The sequence below is a fragment of the Vicia villosa genome, linkage group LG4 (genome assembly GCF_029867415.1).
Source record: "Vicia villosa cultivar HV-30 ecotype Madison, WI linkage group LG4, Vvil1.0, whole genome shotgun sequence".
In the NCBI taxonomy this organism is placed as follows: Eukaryota; Viridiplantae; Streptophyta; class Magnoliopsida; order Fabales; family Fabaceae; genus Vicia; species Vicia villosa.
Window position 1 is genome coordinate 12166172 of NC_081183.1, and position 21430 is coordinate 12187601.

General features: G+C 40.7%; 1 protein-coding gene across 1 annotated transcript in view; it reads right to left on the reverse strand.

Moving 5' to 3' along the window:
* Positions 1 to 3690: 3690 nt before the first annotated feature.
* LOC131594509 (uncharacterized) overlaps positions 3691 to 21430 on the reverse strand; it is a 38232-nt gene continuing 20492 nt past the window's right edge. The window contains exon 2 of the mRNA XM_058866659.1: positions 3691 to 5875. Coding sequence (XP_058722642.1) covers positions 4032 to 5846 — 1815 coding nt within the window. The 5' untranslated portion in view covers positions 5847 to 5875 and the 3' untranslated portion in view covers positions 3691 to 4031. The remainder of the gene's footprint in view (positions 5876 to 21430) is intronic.

Genomic DNA, 21430 nt, shown 5'->3' on the forward strand with positions numbered 1-21430 from the left:
TTCACAATCTTCCCCACTATCCTCGTTAGCTTGGTCAATTGGATTCTCAAGGACATTAAGACGTGGAACTGTAACATTATCATTTTTGATGAAATTCGAGCCGGATCTGCACGATGGATGATTTATGCCTTAGAATGCAACACGTAAAAAGAAAAAGAAAAAGCTTTGCCATTTTTTGAAAAAAGTTTTTAAAGTAAAAACAAAAATGAAAGAAATGGAACAGTAATTGCATGCGAAGATATGATTTTCATTCAATATTAAACAAATTGAAACAACATGGGGGCCCTTCTTTATACAAGCGGTCAAAATGCTTAGGGCGAAGCATATGACTTATCGAAACAAGAAAATTACATCTCCATAAAAGTGACTCTGGGGATGTCCAAGATAGTCCAATTGTTGAGCTCCTGTCCAGGCGCAGCATGGCAAATGAATCTGGAGAGATCTTCTTCCTCATCATCATCCACAGCGAGAACTTGACTTCCAGAACTGGTGCTTGCACTGACGAACACTTGAGAAATGGGGGGAATCACCTTCTTTCCAGGAATTATGCTGAGCTGAGTAGAAGAAGGTGGTTGATACCCAAGGCCATACTTGTCTCGCTTCTCATGAACATCAATCAGCTTGCCCCAGGCACTATGGGGAGTACCAGCTTCTAAGAAGGCCTTAGCATCATTTAGAGACGAGAGGGGTGCTCCGAGTTCCTTCTTATTCTCAACCACGGGGAGTTTATCAACCGACACAATCTCTAAGGCCTGAAAAGGTGTCTCTTGTATCTCTCCCTCCACTTCAACATAACGGTATGACGCCAGATTATTGACAATCAAATCCTCTTCACCAGTGATCACAACAATCTTGTCATTCACAACAAATTTCAAACACTGATGGAGGGTAGATGTCACAGCCCCAGCAGCATGGATCCAAGGACGACCCAAGAGGCAAGTGTATGAAGGACTTATATCCATGACATAGAAGGCAATATAGAACATGTGAGGACCAATCAGGACAGGCAGATCTATTTCTCCTTCTACGGACCTTCTAGAACCATCAAATGCTCTAACACTCATAGTGCATGGTCTCATCATAATCCCATCCATACTCAGCTTAAACAGAGTAGTCTTGGGCATCACATTAAGAGAAGAGCCTGTATCAATCAGAACTCGAGACAACACAGCATCCAGACACTTGACGGAAATATGCAACGCTTTGTTATGTGCCCTACCCTCAGGTGGGAGTTCATCATCAGAAAAACCCAAACAATTACCAGCAGCAATGTTGGTCACAACCCCTTCAAACTGAGGTACGGTAATGTCTTGAGTTACGTGAGCGGAAGCCAGAACTTTCATCAGAGCATCACGATGAGCTTCAGAATGCACCAGGAGAGACAAGATGGAGATCTTGGCTTGGGTCTGATCAAGTTGGTCAATCACTTTGTAATCACTTTTCTTAATGATTTTCAAGAGTTGCTCGGCATCTTGTGCATTACGTGTTACAGGAGGATCAACAGCAACTTGCTTTCCTTTTGCTTGTGCACTAGCCTCTTTATCGGTCTCTTTAGGGAGCGGAGGAGGGGCAGCAAAGATCCGACCACTACGGGTAATGCCACTAGTGCCAGTAATATTAGTGATGCTCGAATTACCCACTGGAGGACATTCGAACTTCTTCCCTCGAATATACACGGCATTATAACTCCAAGGAACAGCCTTAGAATCAATCACAGGAGAAGGAACAAGAGACGGGGTCGGAGGAGTTGAAGGAGCATTTGGAACCTGAATAACCAACGGAGTCCTCGGAGCCTGAATGACCAAGGGAGTACTCGGAGCACGAATGACCAAAGGAGTACTCTGATTCTTTGACACCTCAGCGGGATAGTAAGGTATCTCTAGAGTAGCCACATCTTCAACAGGAACGACCCTTTCCACTCTAAGAACACCTTCATCCATTAGTTTCTGGATTTCTTCTTTCAACCTAGTGCATTCCTCAGGGTTAGAAGAACATTGCAAACAGTAGTCATGTAGTTCACACAAAACCTTTTGTTGCATAAGATATTCTCTGACAACTGCTAGCGGCATCCTTACCTCATTAACATCACTTACTAGGATCTGATCATCACATAACTCAATAGCATTGGTCGCACCAGCATGAGGAGGCATAGGATTATTCTGCACATTAGGACCAGTAGGGGCGAATGAGATAAGCTTGTCATCAAGGAGATCCTGCACTTTATACTTTAATGCTCTACACTTTTCAATAGTATGGCCCGGGGCCCCTGAATGAAATTCACATCGAGCATTAACATCATAGCCAGGAGGGAGAGGACTAGGTGGAGGTCCAAGTTCACGGAGTTGTACCAATTGACCAGCAAGCAACTGGGGGAGAAGCTGAGCATACGGCATGGGAACCGGATCTATACGCCTGTCAGGGTATCTTTGCCTCTGTGGACCTCTCTGACCTTGAGGCCTAGGATTCTGTTGGCGATTCTGAGGAGCAGCAGCTGGTTGTTGTGGCACGAAAGGCTGTTGAGGTGCCATCCAAGGTTGTGGAAGAGCAGCAACATATGCTTGAGGGACATACGGACCAGGAACAGCATAGGGCATCGGATAATAAGGAGGTGGAACAGCAGAATATGCAGGAGCTCGGCCTTGGTCAACAGAAGCGGTACTAGTCTCACCTTCCTTCTTCTTCACAAACCCAGAATACGGCTTCTTACCATTACCACTTGAGTTGCTAGGATTAGTAACACCTTGAATGGTACCAGCTTTGACACAGTTCTCAACCCTCTCACCAATGATGACTACATCCGAAAAGGAAGGAGAAGTATTACTGACCATGTGCTGAAGATACGGCCCTTTCAGAGTTCCCATAAACAGATCAATCAACTCTCGGTCCAATAGAGGAGGTTGGACTCGAGCAGCAAGTTCACGCCACCTCTGAGCGTATTCCTTAAAAGATTCTTCAGATTTCTGTGACATATTTTGCAGTTGTGCACGGCTAGGAGCCATAGCAGTATTATAGTGGTATTGCTTCAAGAAGGCATCAACAAGTTCTCCCCAAGTACTAACATTAGACCTCTCGAGCTTCATATACCACTCTAACGGGGCTCCAGTGAGACTGTCCTGGAAGAAATGCATAAGCAGAGGTTCGTTATCAGCGTGAGCGGCCATCTTACGGCAGTAGGAACGAATGTGAGTCTCGGGGCAGGTAACTCCCTTGTACTTATCAAAATCTGGCACCTTGAACTTCGGGGGAATAACAATCCCAGGTACCAAGCACATAGCAGCGGTGTCGAAACTCGAAGTTTTAGCAACCTCAACGGCCTTAAGGCGTTCTTCGAGAGCCTGATACATCTTAGCAGTCTCGGTCAATTCAGCAGTAAGATCATGTTCAAGATCAATAACCTCATGGTGGTCATCCACTACCTTTGCTATCCCCTCAACAGGAATCTCTTTAGTTTTTACTCCTCCGTCAGCAGAGTTGGTAGGAGTATCCTTAATCAATCCAGCAACGCTCTTTCTGAGCTCTTCTTGTCCTTGGACAACAACATGGAGAGTCTCCATAAGTTGGGTCATTCTTTCCCCCATAACATCCATATCCCTACGGAGGGCAGCCCGATTCTGCTCAAATTGATCCATGACTCTCTCGTTGCTCCTGGTGCGGTAAGGATGTAAGAAAGTCAGCTTCGTCGTCGGGAAAGAGATCTGAGCATTGGAAGGGACCCCAATTAGAATATGATAAAAACCTGTAAATGCAATATGCTATGAGTGCATGGGTGCATGTGTGCATGTTTTATTATTTTCAAGATTTTTTAGCTTTGTCTCGAACCAACAACACAAGATAACGGAGAAGACAGTGAAGCATAACCAAGATAAGCACAACCGAGATAAGCAAACAGGATAAGGAAACATAATCGATTAATTCCACAACCAAGTTTTTGAAGTACAACATATTCTGCTCTCATGAGCCAACAATACAGAAAATGGAAATAAGAACCCCATCCAACAAGACTGGTGGTGATTCTATAACAAAAACCAATACTAAGCAGGATCTCCCATGTCCAAATGACGAAGTGGGCTATCTCCAATGTTCTTATAGCTCCAAGCCTTCATTTCTTCAAACAGCTTTTTGGTCTCAGCATGGGTTGGTCTTTTAACAACTTCTTGAATCAATAGGTCTTTTCTGAAATGCATGGTCTCCAAGTAACGGCTTCTCAATTCCCAACCTCTGGCTTCCTCTTGAGCTTGAGCATCACTCTGCCCCTTTTCTTCCACTCGACCCTTCAACTTGCGAATCTCTTCATAACACCCCTCAATCCTTGCCTGACGTTCCAGAAGGAGCTTGTCTGCTTTCTTTCGACGGGCTTTCTCAAATTTGGCTATATCAGTCTGGATTTGGAGCCTCTTTGTCAATTCCGCCAACTGATCCTCATAATGCTCTTTGATCTTCCTCTCTTGAGTTTCATTAGCTTTAGAATTCACAGTCATTCTTGGCCTCTTCTGAGAAGTACTTCCTTTAGCATACAATTCTTCAAGCTCTGTTTCTCTCATTTTCAACTTATGAAGAGCAGAAAGCTTCTCCTGCCTATCAGTATTCATCTTCACTTGCATTGTTTCCATTTGTTCAGTCAATTTCCGATTCTGCTCAACAGTTTGATTATAGCAGGGCATGGAAACAATGTTGGGTTGTTTACCAGAGGGAGGGTACAAGGGGTCCTTAGGAGGAAAAGGCATCCCTTGAACAGCAACCACAGACTCGATCCACTTAGTATAATCCTCATAAGTAGCACAATCTCGCTGACCAAAATGTTTCTTATCTCTCCAACAAATACTCTTCCAGGCTTGTACAGCTTCTGCCATCTGCCCATTGTCGGTGACCACATGATAGAAAATGTTCTCAGCTATCTCTGTTTGCTCAGGTGGACTGATAAAAGCATATCCAAACGTTCTTCTGGCCAAGACGGGGTTATAGTTGATTCCGCCCCTAAGACCCATGAGAGGTACGTTTTTGAATTTTCCGCAACTCATAATAACTTCCTTGTCATCTAAAGCGCTATTGTACCAGACAATATCTTTAGCCCTCAGCCCCATAATCCTTTCAGCCCATTTAGATGTGTGCCTACTATCAACGAAAGCTCCATGCTCAGGTAGATGTGACCTGAACCATCGGTATAACAACGGAGCACAGAATCTAACCAGACCTCCCTTACCTCCCTTCTGACCATTCTTGTGATGAATGGAGTGGTAAACATCCCCCAAAAGCGTAGGAACCGGATTCTGCAAGATGAACATATGAATTGCATTCATGTCAACAAAATTAGGAACGTCTGAGAACATCACGATGCCATATATACTTAGAGCCAAGATAGCCCTAAATGTGTCCCATTCCTTTGCTTCAGCAGCCTCACAACCCCTTTTAACCAGAAACTCCATGCAAAAACCGAAACCTCCTCCCTTCTTGGTGAGGTTTGCTTCCACGACTGACTTGCTCAAATAAAGAGCCTTAGCAATTTCAATGGAATCGGGGGCCTTCATGGTGCTATAGTATGGCACTTCCTTCTTTATAGGGAGGCCAAGAAATAGGGAATACTCTTCCAATGTAGGAACCAAGAGGTAGTCGGTGAACGTGAAGCAGCGGAGGGAAGGATTATAGAACTGAAGCAAAGTATGAACTCCCTCTTGCTCGTACTTGGTGAACGGCATCTTGAGAAGGCTCAGAATGTACCCATATTCCTTTCTGAAGTTGGTTGTCTCATCTGGCGTAATCTTCTTTGGTAAACACCCAATGGAATCCAGATTCGGATTCAGGAAAGAATAAGAGGGGTTGCGTCTAACAGTCTTCATTGGTGTGGCCATATGTTGGTCGGAGACAAAGCCAAAAGTTCCTGAAAATAAATGAACATGCATGTTAAATGATATGGCGGAATGCATTTCATTGGGAGAATCCTAAAAGTCTTTTCACTATTTCTTTTCTTTTCTTTTCTTTTCTTTTTTTTTTTTGTTTTTTTTTTTTGCCAAAAGAGTATACACATCCTTTTTTATTTTGGAAATAGACTTTAGGATTCTCCACGAATGAAGTGAGGTGGATGCAATAGCATGATGTGTCATGTGTCATGTGTGTGATATAGTGAGAGACTGAATGTCCCTCGCAACTCTGAATAACTGGGTAATACTGAATGTGGCAGGTTCAAAATTCCGGCTTCAGATTGCAAAATGGAAATCAGGGTATGATGAAGGCTAGTATCCTGTCCCACCCCAAACTTACGGGTATGAATTCTAGACACGGACAGGTGGTCCCTAATGGTCACTAGGGTCTACAGTTCCCATGGGGTACAAAATGTTTGTGGCAGCAAGGGTGCCAGACATAGTGTTCCATGAAAGAACCTCGCCCAGTTGTGGTACCCCATGTTGAACTCGATCGTAGCAAGGGCCACGGGAGTCAACATGAGCATCCACGCTAATCCTATGTGTCACTTGGCCTGGGTAGTGGGCCTTTTACCTCACAAAACCCCCCACCTGCAAAACAGAACAGAAGACCCCAAGGAACACAGAATATAATCCATATGCATGATGTGCAAGCAAAAATAAACATGATATGCAAGCAGAAAATAAACATGCAAACACATATACAAGATATAGACATAAAACAAGTAAACACCCAGTAAATAAACAAACAAACGCAGGCTAGGATCGACTCACTAAGGATGGACCAGCAACAGGTCTAGCAACATCCCCAGCAGAGTCGCCAGCTGTCGCACGCTCGCGAAAAATGAACAGAGTCGCCACCAATATATTTATCCCATAAGGGAAAGGAATACCAGAAAACCTAACAAAGGAAGGAACAAGGTCTTGCGACCAGAGAATCAAGGTACGGGAGTCGGTTACGCAAGGGGAAGGTGTTAGCACCCCTCGCGCCCATCGTACTCGATGGTATCCACCTATGTTTGTTTCTATCTAAAGGGTGTGTACTATGTCTATGTCTATGTGAATGAATGCAGAATGTAGGGAAAATAAAGAATTGTACTCGCACGGGCCCTACCCCGCTGCCTACGTATCCTTTTCAGGAATCAGAGTTACCGTAGCTCGGCTAAAGATTTTCTGTTTGTTTTTGTGTTTTTTAGTCGGGCGGAGTTAACACTCGCGCTCTTGCATAGGGGATCGACCTAGGATGCAATGGAGCGGAGATAACAATGCCCTTAAGAAAGGAGAGGGAAGAGAGAGAGTTTGAGCGTTTCGAGGAAATCCCTAAAGCAAGGGAAACTCGAGTTGCTCTATGGTTTGTGTTTTTTAGAAGTGGGAACTTACGCCCGAATGGTTCCCTAAAGCAAGGGAGATCCAAGCACTCGAACATTCCCTAAAGCAAGGGGTGTTCAAGCTTCCATTCCCTTTTTAAGATTTTCACTTTGATTATTAGTGTTTTAAGTATTTTCTTTGTATTTTTTATGGGGAATTTATTCAAGTATTTATTAATGTTTTATGGTTGTAAAAGAAAAAGAATGCAAAAGGGGAACTATTTCTAATTTATATATTCTATGTTGTATGAATTCTAAAAGAGAAAGCAATTAAATGGATCAAAACTCAATTAAAGACCAAGGGCATTTTAGACAATTCACAATGGAAATATTCACAAAAGAAAAGGGTTAAATCTATACAATAACCCAAAACAATTATGAGAATTATTCACAAACTATATCATTTTTGTTTATGCAAGAGTCTAATTTGAATTAATCTAAGAAAGACTATTATTTGTTTTATGGCTTTTGTGTAAAACTATTTTCAAGAATTAAACTAAAAACTACTTATTTCTTATGGTTTATTAACCAATCAAAAATCAAGGAAATCACCGATTAAGAAATCTAATTAAAAGAAAACAATATTCCTAAAATTCTAATTAGTCAAAAACTATTTTTTTATCAATTTTATTTAAGAAGAAAAAACAATTAATATGCCAAAGAATAAAAGAAAGAAAAATCATTTTTATCGTTTATTCACAGCAGAGGGGGTGCAAAAGTATTTTCAGAATGAACTAATATCATGTACAAGCAAAACTGGGCTTAAAAATGGGGGTGGAAACAACATCTTGCGCTAAGGCCCAGACTAAGCTACAAACGTGTATACTAGCAATGAAGGAGTGTGACTCCGAAAATGGTGAGGGCCCAAACGTACCTGGCCCAATACGCATTCTTCTTCAGTCATTTTTATCAGCATTTATTTATTTCCATGTACAAAAACGTGACACAGACTATTGCACAAAATATTATCAACCGGTCAGATTCCCTTTTTAAGTCATGTGAGGACACAAACTACATCAACCAATCAGGATAAGCCACCATACGTTCCCAATCATTGCATATAAGACAAAAGGATTATTTAAACAAACACAACCAGTCATCAAGCGCCACGTAAGCAAAAGCGCTGAAACAGAAAACTAAACCAACGGCCGCCGGAGATTCCTCCGGTCTCCTTCTCCGGCGCCTCAGTCACCGGCGATGAACAAGAACGCCCAGAACAAGACGAGACCAACGTCTTCCGACTCGGTTTTTCGCTATGAGTTCAGATCTGCAATTAGTTTCTTCTGCTTTTCTATCTAACTCATGAACCGAAGCGTACACGATAAACTCTACCTCCATGAAAATGTATCTCGACCTAAACTGAATATACCGCTACAATCACTTCCACATACAAAGTTCACATGTGCAATTTAAACATTCCAACAGCCAGCATTTCATATAAATCGAAAATACTTCAAGAAGTAACAAGAACTCATATGTGCAAGCCAACTACATGATCTACTACACACGATCTAAGATGCTGAGGAAGTTTCAGAGATTCACCTGATGAGGTCTTGAATCCAAACGAACAAGAAGTCTCTACAAGCAGCTTTCCCTTACTTGAAAATCAGCAGAACGTTGGTGTAGACATGGATTGCCGAATCTTGAGGATGATGATGGAGGTAGTCGCGGCGTGAAGGTGGTGGTTGCACGGTTATGATGGTGGTAGTTGCACAGTGATGATGGTGGTAGTTTCACGGTTTGTTATGGAAGTTGGAGGTGGTTGAGGGGGAGGTTAGGGTGGCCGGAGTTGGTTAAGAGGGGAGGTTAGGGTGGCCGGAGTTGGTTGAGGGAGAAGAGAGAGAACTGAGAGAGAGGGAGAATGTGAAGAGAAAGAGTGTAGAATGGGAAGAAGAGAGAAGAGAGTGTATGAGTTTGTGATGTGAAAACTGAAAATGGAGAAATGAAAGTGTGTCGTGATTTGTGAAGGAACTTGGTATTTATAATGGTGTGTGAGGTGTATGATAGGTGTGGTGTGTCGTGTAGTAGCTTATCTTTTCTCAATCTTTCTGAACAAGGGTTGTGTAGTATTTGGAGAAATGGATATGCTGCAAGATATCTCATATGTTGTTCATTAAAAACTGCATGGCACCAACTTTGTGCATCAATAACTCTAGATACAAACCACCAAACACTTCAATCTTGGTATAAGTTCGAAGAGGGCATGGCATAGAGCGCCTTTCACGTTGGAAGTTTTGAGAGAATACCCCTGTAGCCTATTCAGAAATTGCTTGCAAAGTGGTGACATGCCACTGCTCACTATCTGCGTGTGTGACCTGGCTATGGCTCTGACCTTGGCAAAAACGTGACTAGCCCAGGGTATGACTTTGAGTCTCCCTATCTTGGACTACACTTATTCAATGGTCTCCATTTATGGTTCGTTGGAAAGAGCTCATGGAAAAGAGCAATTTGATACCAAGATGACTCCCGATGAAGATTTGTAGAGTCTTAAATTTGATGTCCAAAGTAGCACGCCAGGTGTTTGTGGTAAGGTTGCGTGCGTGACTTGAATCTCTGCCCAGCCGGATGTGTAACATTTGTCTTGCGAGGACGTGACTTTGGAAGCTTGCAATCGTTTCAATATTTGTCCAAATGACTCGATTCTTGTCTCATTGGAAAAAGCACATGGGGGAGAATAGAAACATACCAATGTTGCATTTCAAAGACTCTTTTATATCTCTATGATCGGTCTTGAATTTGGCACGCCACGTGTTTGATGGAATGTTCACGCGTGCCCAAAATTTTCCTAAGTGTCATGACTTGGATTCAGTGTGTTTCTCCCAACTTCCAACCCTTTTATCTCTTCAACCAAGCCTCTAATGAGAAAACTTCCAACTAGAGAGTTGTAGTATGCCATGATCTGAGTATTTTTCATGTTGGGACCTTTCTCCAAAAACTCCGTTTGCCACGTGTAAATCAGGGCTGAAGTGGACTGCTCATCAAGATTCAAAATGCCAAAATATTTTCTAAGTGTTGAAACTCTCCATTTTTGTCATTTTTCTATTTTGGCAACTTTTTGTCGAACTCCCGATTTTATCCCTTCTTCGACTTTTCTTGATCAATTTTCCACCAAAAGTCGATATTTGAATAATTTTCCCGATTTTGACCCAAAAGTCAACTGTTCCGATTTTTCCGACTATTGATGAAATTCCCGATTAAATCTCTTCCACTCGCATCCAGTCAAACGAACACATCCACACAGTCAGTATGAGAAGTTTTCCACACATAGAAGCCACTTCTGATTAAATGTTGACCAGAAAGTCAACTGGTTGACTTTGGTCAAAGAAACCCTGATTTAAAGAACCAGATGATTTGCAAGCTTGTACCCTCTAGTCAATGCCCTGATTTGAAGCAGAGAGAAACCCCAATCTAGGAGGACTTCAATGAACATAGAGCCACATGATTATACCTCAGTTTTCTCATTCTCTGATCAAACTTCTTTGCAATGGAGCTATTTCTTGCTAGCCCTGGAATAACACCTATGATATGAATGCATGGGTATGGATTATGACCTAAGTGATGTATGTACGTGAATGCAAAGCCTAAGCCAGTTAGAAGTTAAAGGGTAGGACAAATTTGGGGTATGACATGGTCAACATTTAATCAGGAATGGCTCCTATGTGTGAAAAGATTCTCATACTGACTGTGTGGATGTGTTTGTGTGACTGGATTTGGCTAGAAGAGATTTAATCGGGAATTTCATCAATAGTCGGAAAAATCAGAACAGTTGACTTTTGGGTCAAAATCGGAAGAATTATTCAGATATTGACTTTTGGTGGAAAATCGGTCAAGAAAAGTCGAGGAATGGGGAGTTTGGCAAAAAGTTGGGAAAAATAGTAAAAAGACAATTTCCAACACTTAGAAAAAATTTTGATGCTCTAAATCTTGGTGAGCAGTCCACTCCAGCACCAGATTACACGTGGCAAATGGCATTTTCTGGAAAAATTTCCAACATCAAAGTTGTTCCTCTCATGGAGGAGAACAACTTTGTAGTTGGACACTTTTTCACTTGAAGCTTGTATGAAGAGTTAAAGTGGTGTGAAGTTGCTGGAAACTCTTTTGAACCAAGTCATATTCCAGGTCACAAGTCAGGTCATGACCTGGCATTTTCACAAACACATGGCATGCCAAATCTCCAGCCATTTTTAGAGCTCTACAGAAGTGCCATGAATTCAAACTTGGTATGTATCTCTTCCTTGCCATCCCCTCTATCCATTGAAACAAGAATTGGGTCAATTGAACAAGTATTGAGTGAGATGCAAGCCTTCAAAGTAGTGCCCCAACACTGGTCAAATCCTGCAGGCAGCCAAGGCAGATTCTCAAGGCACACGTATGCATTTCAGCAAACACATGGTGGGCCAAATGTCAATGCCTTTTTCTTCCTCCACAAGCCATTATCTTGAACAAGCTTGGTTCTAAACTACTCTTTGCCTTGTCCTCTGTCTATGGTGTGAATACAAGATTACACTCAAAGATGTTTTTGATTCATGGCAAACTCAAATAAGCATTCAAACAACAAGACGGAAGCAGAAAACTTAAAGAAAAGCAAGCATTGATCACTCATAGGTCAACCCATTATGTTTACATGTTTAAAGGTTGACTCAACACAAGCAAAACAAGAAGAATGCAGAAAAGCAGCAGTTAGGTCGACCTACCATCAACCCAGGTCGACCTAAAATGGAGAAAAATTCATATACTCCTGCTAGGTCGACCCACACATCATTTAGGTCGACCTAAATTGATGAATTCCACATACCAGCCTGTTAGGTCGACCTACACATCAACTAGGTCGACCTAATCTGTGAAAATGTCCCCAGAATGCATCAGAAGAGGATTCTGGTCGACCTACTCCTTCAACAGGTCGACCTAACTGGGAGCAAAATTCTGCAAGCTCTGTTAGGTCGACCTAAGCACTACAAGTGGTCGACCTAATTGATCAAGAAAGTTCAAAAATCAGTTTTTCTTGGTTCTAACTGTTATGCAATCATATATATATTGTGCAAGGGTAATTATTCAACACACCAACGACTGAAAGATACACAAACGCTTCTCATCTTCGTTCTTCATCATCTCCAACACAATTACACATAATCATTCTTGCGTTGCGGGTTAGTGATGAGTTCGATAACGTCCATGGAACGGAATTGAAGATTCCTAGTGGGTGAAGGTTTGTGGGGTTTGTTGGTGAATAAAATCTGCGGGTTTTGTCCTCCACGACAGGTGGTTCTTGGGGTTTTTTATCAAGAGGCGTTCATTGAGGATTCGGCTGAGTGTAACGATTGAGGAACGGGGAGTTCAAGGAATCAAGACACTGCAGAAGGGAATCGAAGTGAAGCTCTTGGATAACCTTGATCTTGGTCAAGATTAAGGGGGAAGAAGAATCAAAGGATCGACATAATTGGTTTATCGTTTATCGCTTTGTTATCTTCTTTGTATATACTACTTTCAACATTAATGAAAGATTACCCAATTTCAATTTGGAATTGGGGGCAGACGTAGTCGTAGCGAGGACGATCGACGAACTGCCTAAACAAATATCGTGTTCTTGTCGCTTTTACTTTTTCATTTTACATTCTGTTCATAATTGGTATAATTGCTAAATTGATCAATGATTCAAGTGTTAAAATTGTGAATTAAAAGTTCTGCATAAACATCACAATTCACCACATCTTGAATTAGCATCAATTTGAATATTGTCACCAAGTGTTTGTCTATTTGTTTAATTCACCTTACTGCATTGTAAATCAAAGTTTGTCAATCTAGAAGTTAATTGATTTTCAGTTGTGACAAGTATTGATTCGATAGCATATCTCCTTATCCGGAATTTCGAATATCTTGTGGTTTTGTAACACATATAACCCTTTGCAATAGCGGTCCGGAATAGACGCAAGTCGATTCAGAACCGCTTTCGCTATAGTCTGTAAAAATCCCGGAAAAACTGTGTTGGATCTATTCACCCTCCCTCTAGATCCTTAGGCCAGTGTCTAACAAGTGGCATCAAGAGCTCTGGTTTATTCCGTGCTACGTGAAACACTTATTGGAAAGATGGCTTCCGGACCTAAAGGGGCTCATAATAGAGCTCCAGTTTTCAACGGCGAAAACTACGGCTATTGGAAGGATTGTATGTGTGTCCATATCAATGCAATTGATAGGAACATCTGGACAGCTATTGTCAATGGTCCATTCCAGATCACCATGACAAATGCAGCTGGTGCAGTTGTTCCAAAACCAGAAGATACTTGGAATGCTGAAGATGAAAAGAAATATGCATACGATTGGAAAGCGAGAAACATTCTAATCTCAGCTCTAGGAGTTGATGAATACTATCGCGTTTCCCATTGTAGATCAGCTAAAGCTATGTGGGACACATTGCAAGTTGCCCACGAGGGAACGGATGATGTCAAACTAGCTAGGATCAATACGCTAACTCAAGAGTTCGAACTTTTTCACATGGAAGATGGTGAAACCATCGAAAGTATGCAGAAAAGATTCGTTCACCTGAAAAATCGATTAAATTCTCTTGATAGACCTGTTTCCAATGCAGTTGCTACTAACAAAATCTTAAGGTGTTTGAACAGGGAATGGCAACCCAAAGTTACAGCAATTAAGGAAGCAAATGATCTCAACACTTTAGACATTACCACTCTTTTTGGTAAACTAGAGGAACATGAACAGCATCTTAAATGCCTTGACATGCATGAGAAGAGGACAAAGAAAGAAAAGAACATGGAGAAAGAGGTAGAGAAGAAGTCAATAGCTCTAAAAGCTTCGAGCTCCAAGACCTCAAAACGAGAGCCAAAGGATAGTGACACAAGTGATGACGAAGACTCCGATGATGAGGAAATGGGACTGTTTGTGCGAAGATACAACAAATATCTAAAGAAAAATGGAGCAAAACATTCCGACAAAGGCTTGATCAACTATAGAAAGCAATCAAACATGTTCAAACAAGATGACGACAACAAAGGAAAGATCAAAGGTCTTTGCTTCAATTGTGGGAAAGCCGGTCACTACAAACCGGATTGTCCATATCTTAAGAAAGAAAAGGAGAAGAACCAAAGCAAAGGTCATAACAAATCTAAAAGAGCTTACATAGCATGGGAAAGTGATTCATCTAGTGAAAGCTCATCAAGCGATGAAGAAGAATCAGCAAACCTATGTTTCATGGCTCATCAAAACAAGAAAAAGAAAGCTGTAAGTCATCTTAAACCTGAACTCGTAGATAAGGTATCTCATTCTCAACTAAAACTTGCTTTTGAAGAATTACATAGAGATGCAATTAAAGCTTTCAAACTTTTGGCCTCAAATAAGAAAATATTTTCATATCTTGAATCAAAAATTGAGAAAACCGAAAAGGATATGGAAGCTTTAAAACAATCTATGCTAGACATTCAAAAGGATAAAGTTGAAATAGATCCCACATCATGGTTTGGTTGTGAGACATGTCACATTTGGCAAAAAGAAGTGAGAGATCTAAAAGCCAAGTTAGACAAGGCTCTACAACCAAAAGTGACTTTTGCGGTTGATCCAAACAAGTTCAAAAGATCGTATACTCCTTTATATAGTAAATACACTTTTGTACCAAAAGTATCAACTAGCAAAACTCCATATTCTCATCATATTACCTGTCATTATTGTTGCAAAAAGGGACATACCATTGAAAAATGCAAATTTAGGAGAATTTTAGTTCCTAAAGGAGTATTTCAATGGTTGCCTAAGTGCAACAAATTGTGTACTCACTACCAAGGACCCAATGAAAATTGGGGACCTCCCTCCTTAAATTAATCCTGCAGGAAAAGTGTCTTGACATTGCCGAAAGGTTGTGGTTCCTTGATAGTGGATGTTCAAGACACATGACTGGAGACCTATCTCTTTTCGTTGAGTTTCAAGCAAAGAAAAAGGGGTATGTCACCTATGGAGATAACAATCGGGGAGCCATACTTGGTAAAGGAAGTGTAGTACACGTTTCTTTTGATGAATCTTATGCAAAATATGTCGAGAAAGGTCTTTCATTTAATGATGCAGGTCCATCCACTGAAGACATTGTCAAGGATAAGGAAGATGAGGATGAAAGTATTGTAAAGAAAGATGCTGAGAGAGAGAAAGATGAGTCTCACAATGAAAATGAAAAAGAAAGCATCTCAAACAATGAAGAACTTCCCAAAGCCTGGACAAACGTGAAAGACCATCCAATTGACAATATAATAGGAGACATCTCAAGGGGCGTTACAACACGCTCAAAGATAAGTAACTTCTGTCATCATTTTGCTTTTGTTTCACAAGTTGAGCCGAAAAACGCTAAGGATGCATTACTTGATGAGCATTTGCTAATGGCCATGCAAGAAGAATTAAACCAATTTAAACGGAATGATGTTTGGGACTTAGTCCCTCATCCGGGAGATCATCAAGTAATAGGCACTAGATGGGTTTTTTCGTAACAAACTTGATGAAAACGGTGTTATTACTAGAAACAAAGCTAGATTAGTTGCCCAAGGTTATAATCAAGAGGAAGGTATTGATTATGAAGAGACATACGCTCCTGTAGCACGTCTCGAAGCTATTCGCCTCTTACTTGCTTATGCTTGTTCTAAAGACTTCAAACTATTCCAAATGGATGTTAAGAGTGCCTTTCTAAATGGCTATATTAATGAAGAAGTCTATGTTGCTCAGCCACCCGGCTTTGAAAATTACATGTATCCAACTCATGTCTATAAGCTGAAACGTGCTCTATACGGTCTTAAACAAGCCCCTCGGGCTTGGTATGAACGTTTGAGCAAATTTCTCCTTAGTCAAGGGTACTTTAGAGGTAAAGTTGACACTACTCTCTTTATTAAAAGAAAAGATGAGGATATTCTCTTAGTCCAAATTTATGTAGATGATATTATATTTGGGTCGACTAATGCAAAACTTGTCAAAGACTTTTCTAAGCTTATGCAGAGTGAATTTGAGATGAGTCTCATGGGTGAGCTAAATTTCTTCCTTGGCCTACAAATCAAGCAACTCAGTCATGGAACGTTTGTGAATCAAACTAAATATTGTACGGAGCTGCTCAAAAGATTTGGAATGAGTGAAGCAAAGGAAATTGACACACCTATGGCAACAAATACAAATCTAGACAAAGATGAGAAAGGTAAAGAGGTTGATGTGAAATTATACCGAGGAATGATAGGTTCACTATTGTATCTTACTGCCTCAAGACCAGACATTATGTTTAGTGTGTGTATGTGTGCAAGATATCAATCTTGCCCAAAAGAATCTCACTTGAAAGCCGTCAAAAGAATTCTGCGATACTTACGTGGAACTACTACATATGGCCTATGGTATCCAAAAGGAAATGAGTGTCATTTGGTAGGATTCTCCGATTCAGATTTTGCCGGCTGCAAATCCGATAGAAAAAGCACTAGTGGAACGTGTCATCTATTCTCAAACTCATTGATAAGTTGTCATAGTAAGAAACAAGTATCGGTTGCATTATCCACTGCTGAGGCAGAATATGTAGCTGCTGGAAGCTGCTGTGCACAAATATTATGGCTCAAGCAACAACTTCTTGACTTTGGTATTAAGCTTGATCGCATACCTATCATGTGCGACAACACAAGCGCCATAAACTTGAGTAAAAATCCTGTCTTACACTCACGTACCAAACATATTGAAATAAGGCATCACTTTCTACGAGATCATGTAGAGAAAGGAGACGTTACTTTTGAACATGTAGAAAGCAAGAAGCAACTAGCTGACATCTTCACCAAACCTCTAGCAACGGAGCAATACTTCAACATTCGTAGGGAATTAGGGATACTCGATATCTCTAATTTGGGCTAATTACGTTTGTTTTCTCTTAATATTATTTCTTTACTTTATGTATATATATATCTTTCTTGCTAACATTTTTCTTAGCATAAAGGTAGTTCATCATCAAGCCAGGCGTCATATTGAAAAAGCGGTAACGTAATCGTTGTTCACTTCCAAAAATAATATTGATACTATAATATGCTATCAATTAACATGCTTATAGTGACTTCATGCATAAAAACTGTTCTTGCTCACATATGTGTCTCATGCTATCATTAACTACCTTTTATCTACTATACTGTACATGCTAGCATTGTTATCTATGGTCCTCCTGTTACTCTTCTATTCTCCTGTTTTCTCTTTTTGATGTTGACAAAGGGGGAGATAGATGCTGGATGTACGGGGGAGCTTTGTTGAGAGATTGCCCTGTTGAGAGATAGATGCTGGATGTACGGGGGAGCTCTGTTGAGTCTTTATCATTTACTTCCAAAGCTTAGACGAATGGTTTGCCATCATCAAAAAGGGGGAGTATGTGAATACAAGATTACACTCAAAGATGTTTTTGATTCATGGCAAACTCAAATAAGCATTCAAACAACAAGACGGAAGCAGAAAACTTAAAGAAAAGCAAGCATTGATCACTCATAGGTCAACCCATTATGTTTACATGTTTAAAGGTTGACTCAACACAAGCAAAACAAGAAGAATGCAGAAAAGCAGCAGTTAGGTCGACCTACCATCAACCCAGGTCGACCTAAAATGGAGAAAAATTCATATACTCCTGCTAGGTCGACCCACACATCATTTAGGTCGACCTAAATTGATGAATTCCACATACCAGCCTGTTAGGTCGACCTACACATCAACTAGGTCGACCTAATCTGTGAAAATGTCCCCAGAATGCATCAGAAGAGGATTCTGGTCGACCTACTCCTTCAACAGGTCGACCTAACTGGGAGCAAAATTCTGCAAGCTCTGTTAGGTCGACCTAAGCACTACAAGTGGTCGACCTAATTGATCAAGAAAGTTCAAAAATCAGTTTTTCTTGGTTCTAACTGTTATGCAATCATATATATATTGTGCAAGGGTAATTATTCAACACACCAACGACTGAAAGATACACAAACGCTTCTCATCTTCGTTCTTCATCATCTCCAACACAATTACACATAATCATTCTTGCGTTGCGGGTTAGTGATGAGTTCGATAACGTCCATGGAACGGAATTGAAGATTCCTAGTGGGTGAAGGTTTGTGGGGTTTGTTGGTGAATAAAATCTGCGGGTTTTGTCCTCCACGACGGGTGGTTCTTGGGGGTTTTTATCAAGAGGCGTTCATTGAGGATTCGGCTGAGTGTAACGATTGAGGAACGGGGAGTTCAAGGAATCAAGACACTGCAGAAGGGAATCGAAGTGAAGCTCTTGGATAACCTTGATCTTGGTCAAGATTAAGGGGGAAGAAGAATCAAAGGATCGACATAATTGGTTTATCGTTTATCGCTTTGTTATCTTCTTTGTATATACTACTTTCAACATTAATGAAAGATTACCCAATTTCAATTTGGAATTGGGGGCAGACGTAGTCGTAGCGAGGACGATCGACGAACTGCCTAAACAAATATCGTGTTCTTGTCGCTTTTACTTTTTCATTTTACATTCTGTTCATAATTGGTATAATTGCTAAATTGATCAATGATTCAAGTGTTAAAATTGTGAATTAAAAGTTCTGCATAAACATCACAATTCACCACATCTTGAATTAGCATCAATTTGAATATTGTCACCAAGTGTTTGTCTATTTGTTTAATTCACCTTACTGCATTGTAAATCAAAGTTTGTCAATCTAGAAGTTAATTGATTTTCAGTTGTGACAAGTATTGATTCGATAGCATATCTCCTTATCCGGAATTTCGAATATCTTGTGGTTTTGTAACACATATAACCCTTTGCAATAGCGGTCCGGAATAGACGCAAGTCGATTCAGAACCGCTTTCGCTATAGTCTGTAAAAATCCCGGAAAAACTGTGTTGGATCTATTCACCCCCCCCCTCTAGATCCTTAGGCCAGCGTCTAACATATGGAGCCCAGTATCACTAATTTTGGACATGTATTGATCAAGATAGAGAGGCTCAAAGTACCACCCTCACAAAGTTACAATCTGACCGTACGCGCGGGACAGCACCTTGTTAGGCGTGTGCAGTGGGAATTGCATGAGTTCAAGACTATTTTTCTCACACTCCTAGGCCTCATTTTGAGATACTTCTAACACCAATATTGTACTACTCCATGACCTCTTCCATTTGAGCATAAGTGTGAGCCGATTGAAGGACCATGGTATGAGATATGAGCATATAAAGTGGGGCATGGACATGGTTTTGTTGCTGAACATGGCTGCAGCATAATGCATGATTTTGTTTCACAAATACCATCACATTGCCACACATAGCCATGCAAGCTACTGAATTATGAAAAGGCATGAAGGGACTTGCTCCATATGGCATACTTGTTCATTAAGCATTGAAAAGCAACAACTACAACATACACATCCATAGAAGTCCCACATTAAAGAAATGAAAAAGAAACTTACTGCAAACTACACTTCAAGTCCCACACTCAAGAAAGCTGGCTCAAGCTCCAATCATTTGCCATATATAAGGAACTGTGCATAGCTCTCATTTTTACACTCTCCCATTCCAAAAACCCTCTCCTCACTCTCCAAATCCACTCACGATTCATAAACTCTCACACTCACACTTTCCTTCACTCCAAATACTCTCTTCCCATTCTCCCTACTCCCTCTTTCCCTCTTCACCAACCACCATACCAAACTCTGTAACTAACTATGATCAACGACCACCACAACCACCGCCGACCTCCACCGATTTCCATCGTCATCCAAACCACTCCCTGCGCTGCATCATCCACCACCGCAGCCTCACACGAAGAGATCTGGATCATCACCATCAGTGCACCTTCGTCCGTTATCTTGCGAGAGTTATCAGCGCTAACACATCTTAGCAGGGAAGAGCAAGCTTCCGGATCCATATTTACGTACTTCATCATCAAGATTTAAAGGGAGCGGAGGAGTATAGCTGTGAAGAACTCTCTACTCAGATCAAGAATTGAACAGGTAAGTAGTTCCTCCAACTCCTCTGCATGTTTACCGTCGTGCAATCGCATACTTACGCATCTCATATATGCTTAACAACTGGATCTGTTTTGCTCGAATTAATTGCTGTTTGAATGATTAAGGTCATTTGTTTGAGCTTTATGAGCAATATGAATCACGTGGTTATGTTCAGTGTGCGTTTCTGTGAAAGTTGCATTGCTTAGGGTTTTGAGATGCGGCTCGTTTAGGCTGTTAGAGCGAGAATCAACGAAAACCGAGGCTATATTCGTGTTTTGCGTGAAATTTCGAGTGGAGTGAGGGTAATCTTGCAAGTTTCTGGAAATTTTGGTCTGTCTCCGCCTTAGGTTGGCCGGAGAAGACGATCGGAGCTCTGCTCCGGCGTCTGTTTGCTTTGAAGTCTTCTCACGTCGTTTTGCTCGTGTGGCATATGCGTATTGGTTGTCCTTCCCAGTTTTTTGTGATTTCTTGTTTTTCTCCAAATGATTGGAACGTGACGTGCTCTACTCTGATTGGTTGGTGAGCTTTTATCATTTAGTGTTTTAATAAGCCATGACCAATTGATGCACCATGATACACATGCATGTTACGTTATTAATAAAAAAAACCATGTAATAAAACTGAATAATGCTATAATAGAATGAAATAGAATTGAGAATAACTGAAATGAAGAACCAAAGGCATTGGGCCTTGGCGCGTGCTGGGCCTGGAAATTTTCCGGATTGTACACCCTAACTGCTAGCGCACCACCACACGTGAGACTGGGCTTGTACGCAGACTACTATCTTCACCCCTTTTTTTTTCCTGGCCCAATCTGCTTTAATTAATTTTTAGTTCATTTTGAAATTACTTCTGTACCCCCTTTGCTATAACAAAAACAACAATCAAATTGATTTTCTTTTAATTCCTTTTTGCAACTAATTGAGTTTTTACTTAAAAAAAAAATGATGACAAAAACATTTTCCATTCAATTAGACTTTTAGATTTTTTTTATTTTCTTTTAATTGAATCTTTTAAGTGTTGTTTCCTTTGAGTTTTAATTGGTTGATAAACCATATAAATAAATAGTTTCTAACATGAATAAAAACGAATTTGCTTGTAAATAATTTTCATGAATAGTTTAGATTTCATTTCTTTTCCTTTTGCGGATACTTTTCTTATATTGTGAGATGCTTAAATAGATTTTGTTCCT